General features: G+C 46.7%; 1 protein-coding gene across 3 annotated transcripts in view; it reads left to right on the top strand.

Moving 5' to 3' along the window:
* Positions 1-18,729, top strand: part of STS (steroid sulfatase) — an 829,793-nt gene that overhangs the window by 571,158 nt on the left and 239,906 nt on the right. For all 3 annotated transcript variants that reach the window (XM_073667339.1, XM_073667338.1, XM_073667340.1), the window contains 2 exons: positions 2,498-2,635; positions 3,557-3,716. In XM_073667339.1, the coding sequence (XP_073523440.1) occupies positions 2,498-2,635; positions 3,557-3,716 (298 nt within the window). The remainder of the gene's footprint in view (positions 1-2,497; positions 2,636-3,556; positions 3,717-18,729) is intronic.

Here is an 18,729-nt window from a genome sequence, read left to right as displayed (position 1 = left end):
CATTTTTGTTAAAAATTGAGGTCCAGGTATATATAGTAATTACAGAATTGTTTGCAGCACATTACTATGAGGAATACAGTTAACTCTTTTTCCCATTTTTAGTACCACTTGTATATAACGTTTGGTTTGTGACAGGAAGCTTGATTTTTTGGGATGATGGATAAATTGTAGGCATAAAGTGGAGTGATCTTTAAGGTGATGCAGAATGTCTGAACTTTAATGTGACATATGAGAATTGGTTATGCTTATCTACACTTAGTAGTTTCCAATCTAATTATTATTATTATTATTTATTATTATAGCACCATTTATTCCATGGCGCTTTACATGTGAAAAACTGTGTATACATAGCAAAAAACACTTACAATAAACTTAACAAAACGAGTCAGCGACTGGTACAGGGGGAGAGAGGACCCTGCTCGCGAGGGCTCACAATCTACAAGGGATGGGTGAGAATACAGTAGGTGAGGGTAGAGCTGGTCGTGCAGCAATGTGGTGGAGCAATGGTTATTGTAGGTTGTTGGCTTGTCGGAAGAGGTGGGTCTTCAGGTTTCTTTTGAAGGTTTCCACGGCAGGCGACAGTCTGATATGTTGAGGTAGAGTGTTCCAGAGTAGGGGGTAGGGGGGATGCACGGGAGAAATATTGTATGCAATTGTGGTAAGAGGAGATAAGCGGGGAGTAGAGAAGGAGATCTTGTGAGGGTCGGAGGTTGCGTGCAGGTAAGTACCGGCAGACTAGGTCACAGATGTATGGAGAAGACAGGTTGTGGAGGGATTTGTATGCCGATGTTAGGGTTTTGAACTGGAGTCTCTGGGCAATGGGAAGCTAGTGAAGGGATTGACAGAGTGGAGAGGCCGGGGAATAGCAGGGGGTTGACAGGTGGATTAGTCGGGCAGCAGAGTTTAGGATAGATTGGAGGGGGGTGAGAGTGTTAGAAGGGAGGCCACAGTGCAGGATGTTGTAGTAGTCAAGGCTGGAGATGATGAAGGCATGCACTAGTGTTTTTGCAGAGTCTTGGCTGAGGAATGTGCAGATCCAGGAGATATTTTTGAGTTAGAGTCGGCAGGAAGTGGAAAGGGCTTGGATATGTGGTTTGAAGGAGAGAACAGAGTCCAGGGTTACCCCGAGGTAGCGAGCTTGTGGGACTGGAGAGAGCGGGCAGCCATTAACTTTGATGGATAGGTCAGATGGGGGGGGTTGAGTGAGGGGGGGGGGAATGGTGAATTCAGTTCTTTTCATGTGAAGTTTTAGAAATTGCCAGCAATCCTAGTAATAATAAATTAAACAGTGATGTGAATGTTCAACCACCAATCCATTTAGATGTGGCTTAGTAAAGATCCACTTTTTAAATCAGTCAGAATCCCAGTGGTTGCTCTCCAAGTGATCAGTAAGCAATCACCTATTCTATGGATAGTTGATAACTTACTAACTCGGGACAATCCCTTATCACAAAATGAGCGTCTGTGGAGGGAGCTCTGAAGCTGAGTTTCCTGCATATTTGGTAGATGCCAGCTATTTTATATAGCTCATCTGCAATCACGACTGTTAACCATTTAGATGACGATATCAATCTCTGAGAGGTTGACCGTGTGTGCAAGCATCAGCTCCCATTGTCCCACTTGACATGATCATGTGGCAAAGATGAATTAGAATGGCAATGGATGATCTTCTGAAGGCCCCTGTTGTTGCCATCCTAATTTTCCTATGAAGCTCAGTCATAGACTAGGTTTGATAGGAAACCAAGATTTGCACTATATACTGAAACATCCCCACTATCAGATGATCACATAAAGGGATTAAAAAAGAAAGTAATACAATAAAGTATTACATAAATCACCTAGATCTACATTTGAAAAAGTAGAACTGGATCTTCTAACTATTTTTCTCTAAAATGCTGAAGCATTTAAGAGACAAATATAACTAGCTGAAATTGTACAACCAAGCTCTGATTCATGCTGACCATAGTTTGGGCATCAAGAATTGTGTGACAATTTTTCTTTAATAAGTATAAAAATTTGAATCACCCACTTTATTCCCAATAAAACTGAAGAAATAAATTTAAATAAAAAATAAATACTGTGTATTTGGTATTGCCACATCTGTAACAGTCCACTCTATCAAGAAATAAAATTAATGAACCCATGTGCTAAATACGATGAGGACTAAGGAGTAAAATTCCAAAATTGTGGGGTTTTTTGGTCACCACAACCACTAAGAGACAGTCTGATTCAAAAGTACAGCTCATCCCTACAAAAATAAGCTCCGATATTGTCTGATTCAAAACTACTGCTCATCCCGCAAAAGCAAGCACTGATATGGCGATGAGTCAATGAAAAAAATAAAAAAAAGTTATGGCACTTGGAAAAAGGGAAGGGAAAAACATAAAAATTAAAATTGCCTGTGGAAACCAGGGATTTAAACTAATGTAGGAAGATATTTATAAAATTGTCATGAATTCCCGGCTCTAAATCTTTTTTTTTTTTTCCTTTTTCTTAGGAAATATTATTAATGAGTTGAACAAAAATAAACTGCACTCCAATACATTGATATATTTTACTTCTGATAATGGAGCACACCTGGAGGAAGTCTCCTCTTCTGGTGAAATTCATGGAGGATACAATGGAATCTTCAAAGGTAATACAGTCTAGAGAAAATACTGCAGCTGTCAATTATATTGTTAACCCTGACATTTTCACATTATAGTAGCACTATTACTATGCGTTAAATGTATATTTCATGAATGTTTTGTAGTCTAATTTTTCTTTCTTGTTTTTTAAATGGATGGAACATAAAGGTATTGTCTAATACTCAGACAACACCTTCTCTATTACTATACTCCCTCATGTAAATTAAAAACAGTTTATGCTAAGCTCTGCTCCTGTCACCATTCCAAGGATGTTGACACAGGATCTCCAGTGGCTCACATGAACTGTTACATATGTCCCATGAGCCATGCAGCCAATCAGCGGCCACTCAGATTAAACTGACAGTTGGAGGAAGTTAAAACTGCTGATGTTCTCTCACTTAATTGTAAAGAGCATGGAATATGCTGGCGCTATATAAATAAAATTATTATTTTTATTACTTCCTCTGGATGTCAGTTTTCTCCTAAGGAAGTATGAGTTAAGTGGTCCATTAGCATCCACTGTCTGGCTGCAGGGCTCATGTGACATTGTTATGGCATTTGAGCCCTGGGAGCCATCTCCGGAAGCCATCAGCACTGCAAGTGCTTACACGCTGTTTTTATTTTACATAGGGGAACATAGTAATTGAGGAGGGGTTGTCCAAGTAGTAGACAATCCCTTTAATAGGAAACCATTTTATAAATAAATATTCTTTATTACTTGTCCTACAATCTTATGAATTCTTTTCTCGAATTCCCAGTTTCCAACTATTCTTTCATCTTTTTCATATATTTTTTTTAATGAATACATACATGATTGTGGACTTTTTGACTTTACAGACTCTTGCTACCCATCTTGGGTTTTGATTATTTTTATGGCATGTAGTATAAATTTAAATTTATAAAAAGTTATTTTTCCGTTACCTTTAAAGGAGGTAAAGCGACTAACTGGGAAGGAGGAATACGTGTGCCTGGACTTCTAAATTGGCCCGGAGTTATAAAACCTGAGACAGTTATTAATGAACCAACAAGTAACATGGACATATTCCCCACAATTGTAAAGCTCAGTGGTGCAGATGTTCCACAGGACAGGTAATTATTGCAAAAATGTCCCATTTATAGATAATTTATATAATTTGAATTGTCCTTTAATCTGACTATTGTGTTATAAACCTGTTGTGTGTATCTCTTATGGTATTTCTTTCTTTTGCTTCATCAATGGTTGACCAAAGTGGAATTTTACAGCAGTAGCTAGTTTTTTGTTTTTTTTTAGAATAAAATTTTGTGTAAGAAGTTTTTTTTTTTTAAGTGAATGTTCTACTTGCAATATTGCACCTCAGTCCAACATTCTATGCTGGTTAGTTTGTATGTCTTTATAGCAGTGTAAGTTCCATTTTTCTTATACAAAGCAACAAATATTCAGCAAAGGCTATCGCAGTGATTCAGCTTTTGTGTTTTTTTATGTCACTTTTCCTTTTTGACTTATGTTAATCGCTAATTGAGAGGTTCTCATGCCAAAAACTGGTGAAAATACAATGATCAATTGGGCCCATAGTGTATTGTTTTGACCAATGAAATGAAATTTTAAAAATAAGTTAGACTGGGGAAAGAGGCTACGGAATTTTCGTATTCCAATAAAGAAGTATTTAGTTTAGTAATTGGATTACCAAATTGTGGTCCCCAAAATAGTAAACAATTGGCAATGGTTGTGCTTAGAATTACTTGTAGAGGAATAATGTGCATAGTTAGGGTTTGTCAACAGAAAAGCAGTCAGGATGCTTCAAGATGAATGCTGATGCAGAATTGTATTCATAAGATAGGCCAGGAATTGAACCACAAATGCTGCACATCAAATCCAAAAGGATGAGATAGGGTGAATCCAAAACACAAGGCCAAGGTGTCAGGAACAGAGTGTTGCATCGGCGTCTCTGCCTCCTGCTAAGCAGAGACGCCGTCCCTCTCACCTTCCTGCCCAGCGTGCGGCGTCCTCCTGCGCTCCTTCCCTCGCTGTTGCCGGTGGGCGCTCCTTCCCGGACACTGTGCTTAGGGAGCGCGCGCTCCCCCTCTCTGAAAGGGACCGCGCGCGCCATCCTAAGGAGTCCCCGGCCAATAGCCGGAGGACTTCCCATATATAAGGCACCTCCTCCAAAATGGAGGTGCCCGAGCAAAGTTATTGTAAAGCATACTCACCTCTGCTTCAGCCCTCAGGTCCCGTTGCCAGCTTGACTTCCAGTCCTGTCTGCCTGCTTGTCTTCCCTTCAGCCCGACAGTCTGTCTCCTGCATCCGCCAGTCTGTCTATGGGCAAGTCCACCTGTGGAGCAGGAAGCACCTGCCAGTTACCTGCCTGCTACCTGCCATACCTGCTAACCCGCTCACCTGGGAGCGCTCACCTGCTACCCGCCTGCTAGCCTACCTGGAGTCTCCGCCGTCACTTGCCGTGACCACCTGCCTGCCAGCCAAGAGACTCTTACCCACTCACCTGGGAGCGCTCACCTGCTACCCGCCTGCTAGCCTACCTGGAGGCTCCGCCGTCGCTTGCCGTGACCACCTGCCTGCCAGCCAAGAGACTCTTACCCGCTCACCTGGGAGCGCTCACCTGCTACCCGCCTGTTAGCCTAACTGGAGGCTCCGACGTCACTTGCCGTGACCACCCGCCTGCCAGCCAAGAGACTCTTACCTGCTCTTCCGTCACTTCCCGTGACCACCCGCCTGCTCACCCAGAGACTGCCATCTACCTGTTGTGTCCACCCGCTACTCCGGTCAGTCCCAGCTATCTGACCCGTGGGAGCCACCTGCTCTAATACAAGGTCATCTTCAGTATAACACCTGCCCCTCGGGGTCCCTCCTTGTTCCAGGGCACAGAGGTTCCACCACCCGGCCCCTTAACAGTTTGCTCGGGCCATGGAATCCGGTGGCGCCCAAGCTCCCTCGCTCTCTGACCTGTTCCACGAAGTCTCCCGTCAGAGATCCCAACAGGAATCCATCCTGAACCACCTGCGTAATGTCAACTCCCGCCTGGACACACTGACTGCTCCACCTGGACCTGCCTCCAGTCGTACGACTCACGTCCCGGCAGCACCGCTACCCATCAATGCCATGGTTCCCAGTCCGGGTCCCCGGCTCCCTGCACCGCCTCTTTTTGCTGGAGATCCCGCCTTGGCTCGAGGCTTCATTAACCAGTGCACCCTGCATTTTGAACTCTTGGCACATCACTTTACCACCGACCGGGCCAAAGTGGCTTTCATCATGTCCCATCTCACTGGGGAAGCACTGGCTTGGCTAAATCCCCTGTGGGAGAGAGGGGATCCCCTGGTATCCAACTTGTCAGCTTTCCTCACTGCTTTCCGGAATGTCTTCGATGAACCGGGACGAAAGACCTTGTCAGCCTCCTCTCTGCTACGTCTCCGCCAAGGGAGTCTCACCGTAGGCCAATATGCCATACGGTTCCGTACCCTCGCTTCTGAGCTTGCCTGGGATAACGAGGCCCTGCTCTCCATCTTCTGGGAGGGTTTTCCGGTCGGATTAAAGATGAACTTGCCGGTCGGGACATCCCTACCACCCTAGACGACCTGGTGTCACTTGCTACCCGGATTGACATCCGGTTCCAGGAACGTACCAAGGAGACCACCCATGAGAGAAGGTTTCCCCGCCTTGCTCCTAACTTCCAGAGACCTGTCTCTTCTTCAGTCACTCCCCGGCCGCACTCACCCGAGCCCATGCAGGTCGACCAGACCAAGTTGGTCAAATCCCACCAGGAGTCACGCCGGGCCGAGGAGAGCTGTTTCTATTGTGGCAGTAAGGAGCACCTGATCCATTCCTGCCCGGAGAGGCCGGGAAACGCCGCTGTCTAGGATCACTCGGAGAGGTCGTCCTAGACCAAAGTAAGTCCTCTCCCTCGCTGACTTTGTCTGTCTCTCCTGGGGAGAAGATCAGCACTTTGAAATCGCCCACCTGGACTCTGGAGCTGCTGGGAACCTCATCTCCCAGTCCTTAGTAGAGAGATACCATATTCCCACCAAGCCTCTCTCTGAACCTTTGTCAGTTGCCTGCGTGGATGGTAAACTTCTTCCAGCGCCCATCCTGCTCATCACTGAACCCTTAACTCTGCAGGTGGGAATGCTGCACTCTGAGAAGATCTCCTTCCATGTGCTATCCGGACTCTCTCACTCCCTGTTGCTAGGTCTACCTTGGCTCCAGACACATGAACCCGTATTGAACTGGCGATCCAGTGAAGTACTCCGGTGGGGTCCAGACTGCCATAAAACCTGCCTGGTTCCGGTCCGTCCAGCTCGCCCTCCGCCTACTCCAGCTAATCTACCCGGTCTCCAGGCTCCATACTGGCCCTATGCGGATGTCTTCGGTAAAAAGGAAGCAGAGACATTACCACTCCATAGGCCATATGACTGCTCGATCGACCTGGTACCTGGCGCCACTCCTCCCCTTGGGCGTATCTACCCGTTGTCTGCGGCCAAAACCCGGGCCATGTCAGAATACATTGAAGAAAATCTGGCTAGGGGATTTATCCAAAAATCTACCTCCCCGGCTGGAGCCGGATTCTTCTTTGTCAAAAAGAAAGACGGTTCGCTACGTCCCTGTATAGACTACAGAGGACTCAATCTAATCACTGTAAAAAGCAAATACCCCCTGCCGCTCATCTCCGAATTGTTTGACCGTCTCAAGGGCGCTAGGATCTTCTCCAAGCTGGATTTACGAGGAGCATATAACCTGGTCCGTATCCGTCAAGGAGACGAGTGGAAGACAGCATTCAATACCCGTGACGGTCACTATGAGTACCTTGTGATGCTCTTTGGTCTCTGTAACGCCCCCGCTGTCTTTCAAGAGCTGGTCAACGACATCTTCCGTGACCTCCTGTACTCCTGCGTAGTGGTATACCTGGACGATATCTTGGTCTTCTCTCCGGATCTCCCCACACACCGGAGGGATGTTCGTCAGGTCCTGCTTAGGCTTCGGCAGAACCACCTCTATGCCAAATATGAGAAGTGCCTCTTCGACCAGACCTCCCTTCCATTCTTGGGCTACATTATCTCCCAGACAGGTCTGCAAATGGATCCCGAGAAGCTCTCTTCTGTTCTTAAATGGCCCTGTCCTGAAGGTTTGAAGGCGATACAGCGATTCTTGGGTTTCGCCAATTACTATCATCTTTTCATCCCACACTTCTCGTCCCGGACTGCCCCCATATCTGCGCTTACCCGTAAGGGGGCAAATCCCAAAGTATGGTCGCCTGAAGCCGAGGAGGCCTTCCTTTCCTTAAAGAGAGCCTTCGCCTCTGCCCCCGTCCTGCACCGTCCGGACTGTAATAAGCAATTCTACCTGGAGGTTGATGCCTCCTCCTCCGGAGCCGGAGCGGTACTCACCCAAAAATCTTCTACCGGGAGAATGATAACCTGCGGCTTCTTCTCCAAACTCTTCTCCTCGTCTGAGCGCAACTACTCCATAGGAGACCGTGAATTGCTAGCCGTCAAATTGGCATTGGGGGAGTGGCGCTATCTGCTTGAAGGGGCTCTTTACCCGGTAATCATCTACATGAATCACAAAAACCTGGCATATCTCCAAAATGCCCAGAGACTCAATCCTCGCCAGGCCCGTTGGTCATTGTTTTTTGCCCGCTTCGACTTCATTCTTCATTTCCGCCCGGCGGACAAAAGAACGTCAAAGCTGATGCTTTGTCACGGTCCTTCCTGTCCTCCGATCAAGAGGAGGAGCCTACGCACATCATTGACTCCTCCAAGGTGATGAATATGGCCCCCTTGGATTTGACTCGTCTTCCACCCGGTAAGACGTTTGTAGCAGTACCAGATCGGGAGAGGGTTCTTCACTGGGGACATTCTTCTAAACTAGCTGGCCATGCTGGCCAAAAGAAGACCTTCCAGCTCATTACCCGGCATTACTGGTGGCCTACCTTGCGTAAGGACGTTGTAGACTTCGTCACGGCCTGTTCATCCTGTGCCCGTAACAAAGTTCCCAGACATCTACCAGCTGGCCATCTCCTGCCCCTGCCCGTACCTGCTGCTCCATGGCTGCACATTGCTATGGACTTTATCACCGATCTTCCTGTTTCTGCCGGTTGTACAGTCATTTGGGTGGTCGCTGACCGCTTTTCTAAAATGGCCCATTTCATTCCCTTGCCTTGTCTCCCATCTGCACCCGAGCTGGCTAAAGACTTTATCCGCCACATCTTCCATCTCCATGGCCTAACCCTCCACATCGTGTCGGATCGTGGGGTTCAGTTCACCTCACGCTTCTGGAGAGCCACATGTAAGCTGCTAGACGTCACCCTTAATTTCTCCTCCGCTTACCACCCAGAGTCCAATGGTCTAGTGGAGCGGATCAATCAGATCCTGACCAACTACCTCCGGCACTTCGTTAATGCCCACCATTCGGATTGGGTGGATCTCCTACCATGGGCCGAGTTTTCTTATAATAACCATGAGAGCGAACCCTCTTCCAAATCCCCGTTCTTTATAGTCGGTGGCCAACTTCCCCGGATTCCAGTTCCTGTCTCCGCTTCTGTGGACAACCCTGCCGCGGAGTCTCTTGTCAGCGAATTTTCTACTATTTGGGAGAGTACCAGGTCCGCTCTTCTTCTGTCCTCCGAGCGGATGAAGAGATATGCTGATAAGAGACGTCTGGATCCACCTCAATTCCGTCCGGGAGACAAGGTTTGGCTCTCTTTCAAACATGTGCGGCTCAAAGTACCCTCCTACAAGTTGGGCCCTCGGTTCATCGGACCCTTCGAAGTCCTCAGCAAATTAACCCAGTGGCCTACAAATTAAAACTCCCGGCCACCCTACGCATTCCCAACTCCTTCCACGTATCCCTACTCAAACTCGTTGTCCTTAACACATTTTCAGACAATCCAGGTGCTCCTCCTACTCCGGTTTCTGCTGATGACGTCTTTGAAGTGGAGAATATCCTGGCCACCAAGAGGGTAAGAGGGAAAACCTTTTTTCTGGTGGATTGGAAAGGGTTTGGTCCTGAGGAAAGAACTTGGGAACCCAGGGAGAACATCAACGCTCCGCTTCTCCTTGAGAAATTTCTCTCCGGCCTAAAAAAGGGGGGGCCTAAAGGGGGGGTACTGTTGCATCGGCGTCTCTGCCTCCTGCTAAGCAGAGACGCCGTCCCTCTCACCTTCCTGCCCAGCACGCGGCGTTCTCCTGCGCTCCTTCCCTCGCTGCTGCCGGCGCGCGCTCCTTCCCGGGCACTGAGCTTAGGGCGCGCGCGCGCGCGCTCCCCTCTCTTAAAGGGACCGCGCGCGCCGTCCTATGGAGTCCCCGGCCATTAGCCGGAGGACTTCCCATATTTAAGGCACCTCCTCCAAAATAGAGGTGCCCGAGCAAAGTTGTTGCAAAGCATACTCACCTCTGCTTCAGCCCTCAGGTCCCGTTGCCAGCTTGGCTTCCAGTCCTGTCTGCCTGCTTGTCTTCCCTTCATCCCGACAGTCTGTCTCCTGCATCCGCCAGTCTGTCTATGGGCAAGTCCACCTGCGGAACAGGAAGCACCTGCCAGTTACCTGCCTGCTACCTGCCGTACCTGCTAACCCGCTCACCTGGGAGCGCTCACCTGCTACCCGCCTGCTAGCCTACCTGGAGGCTCCGCCGTCACTTTCCATGACCACCTGCCTGCCAGCCAAGAGACTCTTACCCGCTCACCTGGGAGCGCTCACCTGCTACCCACCTGCTAGCCTACCTGGAGGCTCCGACGTCACTTGCCGTGACCACCCACCTGCCAGCCAAGAGACTCTTACCTGCTCTTCCGTCACTTCCCATGACCACCTGCCTGCTCACCCAGAGACTGCCATCTACCTGTTGTGTCCACCCGCTACTCCGGTAAGTCCCAGCTATCTGACCCGTGGGAGCCACCTGCTCTAATACAAGGTCGTCTTCAGTATAACACCTGCCCCTCGGGGTCCCTCCTTGTTCCAGGGCACAGAGGTTCCACCACCCGGCCCCGTTACACAGAGTCACAAATAGCACATTAAAAATGACCAAACAAATGATAGAATTTGATCTGCAACTACAAAGGCGACTCTGAAGGGCCTCTTTGAATAGGCCATCAGGCCAACCTCATGAAGGAGGAAAAGTCACTATAGCAAACTGATCTGTCTGGAACTTTAGAGAAAATGTGTGGCAATCAGCTGAGGGCATGGTTGCAGAGGAGAAGTAAGGTACCTAGCCTCCATTACATCCAGTGACTCAAACTTTGGCATCTCATCTGGAATCACTGATTGAGGCAGGCTGGTAACACTGAGTTAAAAGAAAATATTTTAGCAAGCTGAACACGTAAAGGAGCTTAGAAGCTTACTGTATGTTGATATTTTTGTTGCAATCAGTGCAAAGACAGTAGGCAATTAGCTTTCTCAAGTGGTTGATGCAGGTATCTACAGGTTTATTAGTTAATTCAGTCATTGTACTAGATTAGGACATTGATATCAGAGCCCCAACTGCTATAAAAACATTTAAAAACAATATTCTGCACAAACTTTCGGACTCATTCAAATCACTTAAAAGTATGCAAACAAATTCTCCTACAGAAATAAACCCAACCAAGACATCCATTTCTGGTTTGTCTGATATCCCTTAACTTGTTTTTGAGGTATTTAACCCTCTCACTCCTGGGCAATTTTGCGTTTTTCCCTCCACTTCTTACAAGAGCAATAACTTTTTTATTTTTCCGCTAATATAGCCGTATAAGGGCTTGTTTTTTGCAAGACAAGTTGTACTTTTGAATGACACCATTGATTTTTCTATATAGCTTACTGGAAAACAGGAAAAAAATTCCAATGGAGGTGAAATTACAAAAAAAGTGCAATTCCACAATTGTTTTTTGGGTATTTTATTTACCATTTTCAATAAATGCTAAAATTGACAAGCCAATGTTTTTTTCCAGGTCATTTCGAGTACGCAGAACCAAAGATGTATAGGTTCTTTTTTATTTAAGTGGTGAAAAAAATCCGAAGTTTGTAAAAAAAAATAAATAAATAAAAATTTGCTTATGTCACCATTTTCCGAGACTCATAGCGTCTCCATTTTTGTGATCTGGGGCAGTGTAAGGGCTACTTTTTTGAGCTGACATTTTTATTGATACCATTTTGGGGTAGATACAATGTTTTGAACTGTTGCATTTTATTGGAATGTTGCGGCTGCCAAAAAACATAATTTTTATGTTTAGATTTTTCTCTCATTACGTCATTTACTTTATATTTTGATAGATCGGACATTTCTGAATGCAGAGATAACAAATATGTGTATTTTTTATTTTTTTTCAATCGTTTTATTTTGAATGGAGCAAAAAGAAGGGTGATTTGAATTTTTGTGGGTTTTTTTATATTTTTAAAACTTTTTTTTTTACTGTTTACTGGCTTCAATTGTCCATTAGGAGACGTGAAGCTACGATCATCCAGTTGCCTGAGCTACACATAGCAAGGCTTCAGCCCTTCTATGTGTAGCAGAAATCATGATCTTCCATGAATGCCGGCCACGTGCCATCATTCATAGTAGATTTACAATAACAGTCACAGGGGTCTTCCACAGACCCCTGGCTGTAATAACAACCCATCGGCGCCTCGCCATCACGTGACTGGGGCGCCGATGGCGTGTCTTGTGATGCGCTTTTGGCCAGCGTGTGTTAAATGCCGCTGTCAGAGATTGACAGCAGTATTTAACTTGTTAACAGCCGAGGGTGGATCGTGAATCCACCCACAGCTGTCAGCCCCGGAGCCCGCATCAAAAGCAGGGACACTACCGAAGACGTTGCTATACGTCCAAGATTGTGAAGGGGTTAAATGATTCGTCATTGACTTAGAACATAAATTCTTAGAGCTTTTTTACTTCTAAAAGAGCTGTTCTTCATATAGGAAAAAACATTTTAAAATTTATAATAATTTGTCTTACATTAATTTGTGTTTTTTGATCCATTTATTATTTCCTAGATCCATATATACTCATTCATGTATAATATCCAAATAATGAAAGTGGTGTATATTTGTTTATGTATTAAAAAAAACAACAACCTTGTAAATTGAAAGCCATATATTAAGTCAGCCTGGCAAGGAAAATTAAGATCTTTGTAGTGATAAGAAACGCTGGAAGGTGATTTATTTAGTCTATTGTTCCATATAAAGATCATTCTATTAAGGATCTAATTAAAATCTGTATAATTATATTTTGCACTACAGAAATTTTAATATGAATGTATGCACTGTAAAGAGCATGGCATGCGCTAAACACCAGTGAGGCGGCTTGTCTGATTTTTTATCACTTAGTATCTGTACAAATGCATTTTCAGAAAACATTGCTCGATAGCACTATATTTTCAGACGTGAAGCTTCATTTAAATTGCAGAACATTTGCAACAAAAGGTATAAATCAATTACTTATTTAAAAGTTGTTTAAGTGTAAGAGCAACTTTTGTAACTTTCTAATCTATGTCTTCCTCTCAGCCAAGTGGTAAAAGAAAGCCAAGCACTTTAAAACTTGACCTGCTTTACCCTCCCAATTTAAAGTTAAGTTAATTTGTAGTTGAATTAGTTCATCAAAGTGCATTAGAGCATTTTCTTAGCATTCTAAATGTTAAGTTGCTATCAACAGTAGGGTCACTTTTAATTTTGTGCAGGAGGATTGGAGCATCATCTGACAGACAGTAACTTCTGCCCAAGTGCAATGAAGAGGCACTCCAAAGTTTATGATTTATTGAATGCTTTTAGGAAAGTCGATGCAAAGTAACAGTACTAAGCACATTATTCAGAATATTTTTTAAAGAAATGCTGCTGAAAACTTGTAGCCAAATTTAAAGGCAAATCTTTTCTTTTTTATTAACTTTAATTTTAAACTCATAACGACTATCACAATTTAGATTATTAACCACTGTGTTTTTTTGCTGCTAAATTTAACGCTGTACGCTATGTGCATATTTCATAATCCTTTATTTAATGCAATTATTGTGATATCAAATCTATAATATAACCGGGGATGCGTGTCTCTGTCTGAAGCCTTTATAGACTGCGCATGCTCGACGCGCAGTCTGGCTCCAGACAGAAGCAGACATCCAGCCGTTACAGGTAAGAGGAGTGTATGGCGCCAGAGATCTTGGTATGCGTAGACACTAAATGCATACCGCGATCTCCAGTGCCATACTTAGATACGTACCTGATCTGGAGGAGCATTGCCACGGCGCCTCTCTTCGCTGGAGACTGAGGCAGGAGTGAGGTGTCAGATTGGTGCATGCGCATAGCACTATGGATGAGGGATGGGGTGCCATGCATACCAGGGTGAGGGGTACCATACATACCAAGATAGGGATGAGAGGCACCATGTATACAAGGATGGGGATGAGGAGAGCCATGCATACCAGGATAGGGATGAGGTGTGCCATGCATACCAGGATTGGGGATGAGGGGTACCATTTATACCAGGATTGGGGATGAGGGAGCCATGCATACCAAGATTGGGGATGAGGTTGCCATGCACACCAGGATTGGGGATGAGGGGTGCCATGCATACCAGGATTGGGGATGAGGGTGCCATGCATACCAGGATTGGGGATGAGGGTGCCATGCATACCAGGATAAGGGATGAGGGAGCCAAACATACCAGGATTGGGGATGAGGGAGCCATGCATAACAGGATTGGGAATGAGGGGTGCCATGCATACCGGGATTGGGGATGACTGGTGCCATGCATACCGGGTTTGGGGATGAGGGGTGCCATGCATACCAGGATTGGGGATGAGGGACGACATACATACCGGGATTGGGGATGACTGGTGTCATGCATACTGGGATTGGGGATGAGGGGTGCCATGCATACCGGGATTGGGGATAAGGGGTGCCATGCATACTGGGATTGGGGATGAGGGGTGCCATGCATACCGGAATTGGGGGTGAGGGGTGCCATGCATACCTGGATTGGGGTTGCGGGGTGCCATGCATACCAGGATGAGGGATACCATACATACAAGGTTAGAGATGAGGGATGGGGTACCATGCATACCAGGATAGGGATGAGGAATACCACACATACCTGGATAGGGATGAGGAGTACCACACATACCAGGATTGGAATGAGGGGGCCATGTATATGTGGATTGGGGGTGAGGGGTGTCATGCATACCAAGATGGGGATAAGGGGTGTCATGCATAATAGGATAGGATGGTGGGGACAGAATGGGGGCAGCACAAATACCAAGATGGGGGCAGCACATACCAGCATGGGAGACCATATACCAATAAAAATGCTCACCACCCGGGAGTAGAATGGGTTCAATAGCTAGTACACTATATAGATAATAGTAGTGATCTTAACTAGTGATGAGCGAGCATGCTCGCTATTTCCGGGGTTGCTCGGAGAGGAACTCGGGTCTCCTCCCTGCATGTTTGGCGCTCTTTACAGAGCAAATGAACATGCAGGGATTGCCTGCCACTCACTGTAATGCCGTAGCCATGTTGGTTCTGGCATTACAGTGATTGGCTGGCCGCACAGCGTCATCAGGTCTATATCAGACCTGGTGCCACCATGCTCCTCACAGTCACTCCGGAATCAGACAGTGTAGGGAGAGGTGCTGCTGAGGTAGGGAGAGATTTGCTTGTTTCTAGTTAGTGTAGGTGTACCCAACTATATTAGAGACACATATCCATCTCTACAAAGAGTCCTTCTGAAGACTAATCCATCTGCAGAGAGAGCAGGCAGGGTATATAGCAGACTGCAGTGCACATACAGTAGCTAGTGTTGAGCGAGCACTAAAATGCTCAGGTGCTCGAATCTCAGGCCGAGCTCGCCGTGATACTCGGGTGCTCGACCCGAGCAACGAGCCCAATGTTAGTCTATAGGAGACCCGAGCATTTTTGGCGCTTCACCCCCGGCAGTCTTTTAAAAGCCTAACAAGTGCCCAAAACGATAGTGACAATGCTCAAATGACATGGGGACAGCATGGGGATCGCCCCAGGAAGCATTTCTGACGCCCAGGTCACTGCTGTCAACAGCGTGGTCAGAGGTATTAAGTCACTTTTAAGGGCTCACAATAAAACGTTCAAAAACGAAACTGAAACTGCTTTCCTGTGAAATATATTAAGGAACTTCGTTTCCAGGGTAAAGACTTGTGTATAAGGTAAAATAAATAACCCCCCCAAAAAAATACTCCTCCACACCTTGGGCTATGTTAACAAGTAGCATTTTTTATGCATTTTTGCACTTTTGTAATGCTTTCAACCGTGACAAATTCATTCACCGGGAAATGTAATTTTAACATTTTACAACCTTATCTGGCCATGTGCTGTGTGACACATGCATACAGTGCTGAAAAGACATGGGAACAGCATGGGGAAGACTCCTGGAAGCATCTCTGACACCTAGGTCACTGCCTAAAAGTGTGCCCATCAGACGTCATCCTTGCCGCATCAGAAGATGCAGACTTGCAACTATCCCCGTGCAAGTTCTTGTCCCAGGGCACGGTTCAATTGTACCTCCCCCATTCCTTGCAATGCAAGCACAAATATGCAGCCTGCCACCCACCCACCCCCAGGCTGCAATACCATACTGCTTGCTTGCTTGCACTTGAAATTGGGCCTTTTAGGCATGTGGAGGCGGAATCTGGCCACCACGTCATGGCTGCGTCGGCGGCCTGGAATCCATACTCAGTCCCCAACCGCCCGATGGCCGGGTGTCCACACTCGGTCCCCAGCCACCTGGGGGCGGCCGGGTGTCCATTCTCGGTCACCAGCCGCCCTGTGGCCGGGTGTCCACACACGGTCCCCAGCCGCCTGGGGGCAGCCGGGTGTCCATAAACTGTCCCAAGCCGCCCCTATTTGTCCGGTCAACTTCCCCCCACACTCTTTTCTTAGCCCTGACTGCTTTAGGGCAGCATTGGACGAGACCACCAGAGAACCAGACTCCTCTGGTGGGCCCTGGCTTCTCCATCAGGGGAGTTGAGAGTGACAAGGTGAGGAGCATGATGATGATGATAGAAATTAGCATCTGCTTTGTTTTCTTTTAATGCAAGCATAAGTGTGCAGCCTGCCACCCACCCACCCCCAGGCTGCAATGCCATGCTGCTAGCTTGCACTTGAAATGGGGCCTTTTAGTTTGGAGGAGGCCGAAGCTGGCCACTACCTCATGGCTGCTTCGGCAGCGAGGTATCCAAACTCAGTCCCCAGCCGCCCCTATTTGTCTCGGTGTGCCTTATACATAAGATTAAGCGCGTATACCAAAATATTACCTGTGCCCTCCCCAGTGCATTTAGTGGGAAGGACAGCCTATTCCGCTGTAGTGTGTGCATGCCAAACCCCTGTTCATGGTACATGCGAAGATGCCTCCCACCCTGCACCTGTCGTTGCAGACTTGCAACTATCTCTGTTCAAGTCCTTGTCCCAGGGCAGTGTTCAATTGTACCTCTCCCATTCCTTGCAATGCAAGGCAAGTATGCAGCCTGCCACCCACCCACCCCCAGGCTGCAATACCATACTGCTTGCTTGCTTGCACTTGAAATTGGGCCTTTTAGGCATATGGAGGTGGAATCTGGCCACCACGTCATGGTTGTGTTGACGGCCTGGAATCCATACTCAGTCCCCAGCCACCCGGCGGCCGGGTGTCCACACTCGGTCCCCAGCCACCTGGGGGCAGGCGGGTTTCCAAAAATGGTCCCCAGCCGCCCCTATTTCTCCTGTCAACTTCCCCCCACACACTTTTCTTAGCCCGGCCTGCTTTAGGGCAGCATTGGACGAGACCACCAGAGAACCAGACTCCTCTGGTGGGCCCTGGCTTCTCCATCAGGGGAGTTGAGAGTGCCAAGGTGAGGACCATGATGATGATGATACAAGTTAGCTTCTGCTTTGTTTTCTTGGAATGCAAGCGCATGTATGTAGCAGCGGCTAGGCCTGAGGTGGCCAGCGTTTTGGCGCATATCCTACCTCCTCCAAGGATTGCTGGATGTTTTCCTGCTACTATCCCAGTTCTATGACTCCCATTAAAACAAAGCTTCAGCTGATAAATGATGGATGAGGTAGTGGCAAAGGAGAAAGAGCAGGAGGAACAGGGACCATTCACATCAATATCAGGCCAGTCAACCACATATGTCTTGTAGGATATGTTTCTGTAACAAAGGAGCGGTTCGGCTACACAGTTATAGGGCATACAGTGAGTGCAATGCCTACCAAAAATTTTGAGGCACTCCAATGCCCTTTGGAAATGACATGGAGGTCAGAGGGCCTTAACTAAACAGTTTTTTCCATTTATACCAACTGGGTCTCCTGTACACTGTTAGCCTAAGCAGTGAATGGAAGGCTTTCCAAAAATTATGAGGAACTTGCAATGCCCCTTACCAGAGCCATGCAGTACAGCATATTACAAACATAAGTCCCATTATTGGGGAGTGGGTCTCCCATAGTATTTGCTTATGCCTTCCAAGCAAAAGCTTCCAAAAATTAGGACGGACCAACTTGCAATGCCGCTTACAAGAGCCATGCAGTACAGCATATTACAAACATAAGTCACATTATTGGGGAGTGGGTCTCCCATAGTATTTGCTTATGCCTTCCAAGCAAAAGCTTCAAAAAATTAGGAGGAATTACAGTGCCCGTTCGAAGACTCGTGGAGGTCCAAGTAGCTTAACAAGACGGTTTTAATGCCCCTTACAAGAGACGTAGTGGTCAGAGTAGTATAACAAGACGCTTTTAATGCCCCTCAGAAGAGATGTGGAGGTCAGAGTGGTATAACAAGATGCTTTTAATGCCCCTTACAAGAGACGTGGAGGTCAGAGTGGTATAACAAGACGCTTTTAATGCCCCTTACAAGAGACGTGGAAGTCAGAGTGGAATAACAAGATGCTTTTAATGCCCCTCAGAAGAGACGTGGAGGTCAGAGAGGTTTAGCAACATGCTTTTAATGCCCCTCAGAAGAGACGTGGAGGTCAGAGTGGTATAACAAAATGCTTTTAATGCCCCTTACAAGAGACGTGGAGGTCAGAGTGGTATAACAAGAAGCTTTTAATGCCCCTCAGAAGAGACATGGAGGTCAGAGTGATATAACAAGACGCTTTTAATGCCCCTCAGAAGCGACATGGAGGTCAGAGTGGTATAACAAGACGCTTTTAATG

The sequence above is a fragment of the Phyllobates terribilis genome, unplaced genomic scaffold (genome assembly GCF_046119375.1).
Source record: "Phyllobates terribilis strain yellow unplaced genomic scaffold, ASM4611937v1 Scaffold_2__4_contigs__length_985480577, whole genome shotgun sequence".
NCBI lineage: Eukaryota > Metazoa > Chordata > Amphibia > Anura > Dendrobatidae > Phyllobates > Phyllobates terribilis.
This window is presented reverse-complemented; position numbering and strand designations above follow the sequence as displayed.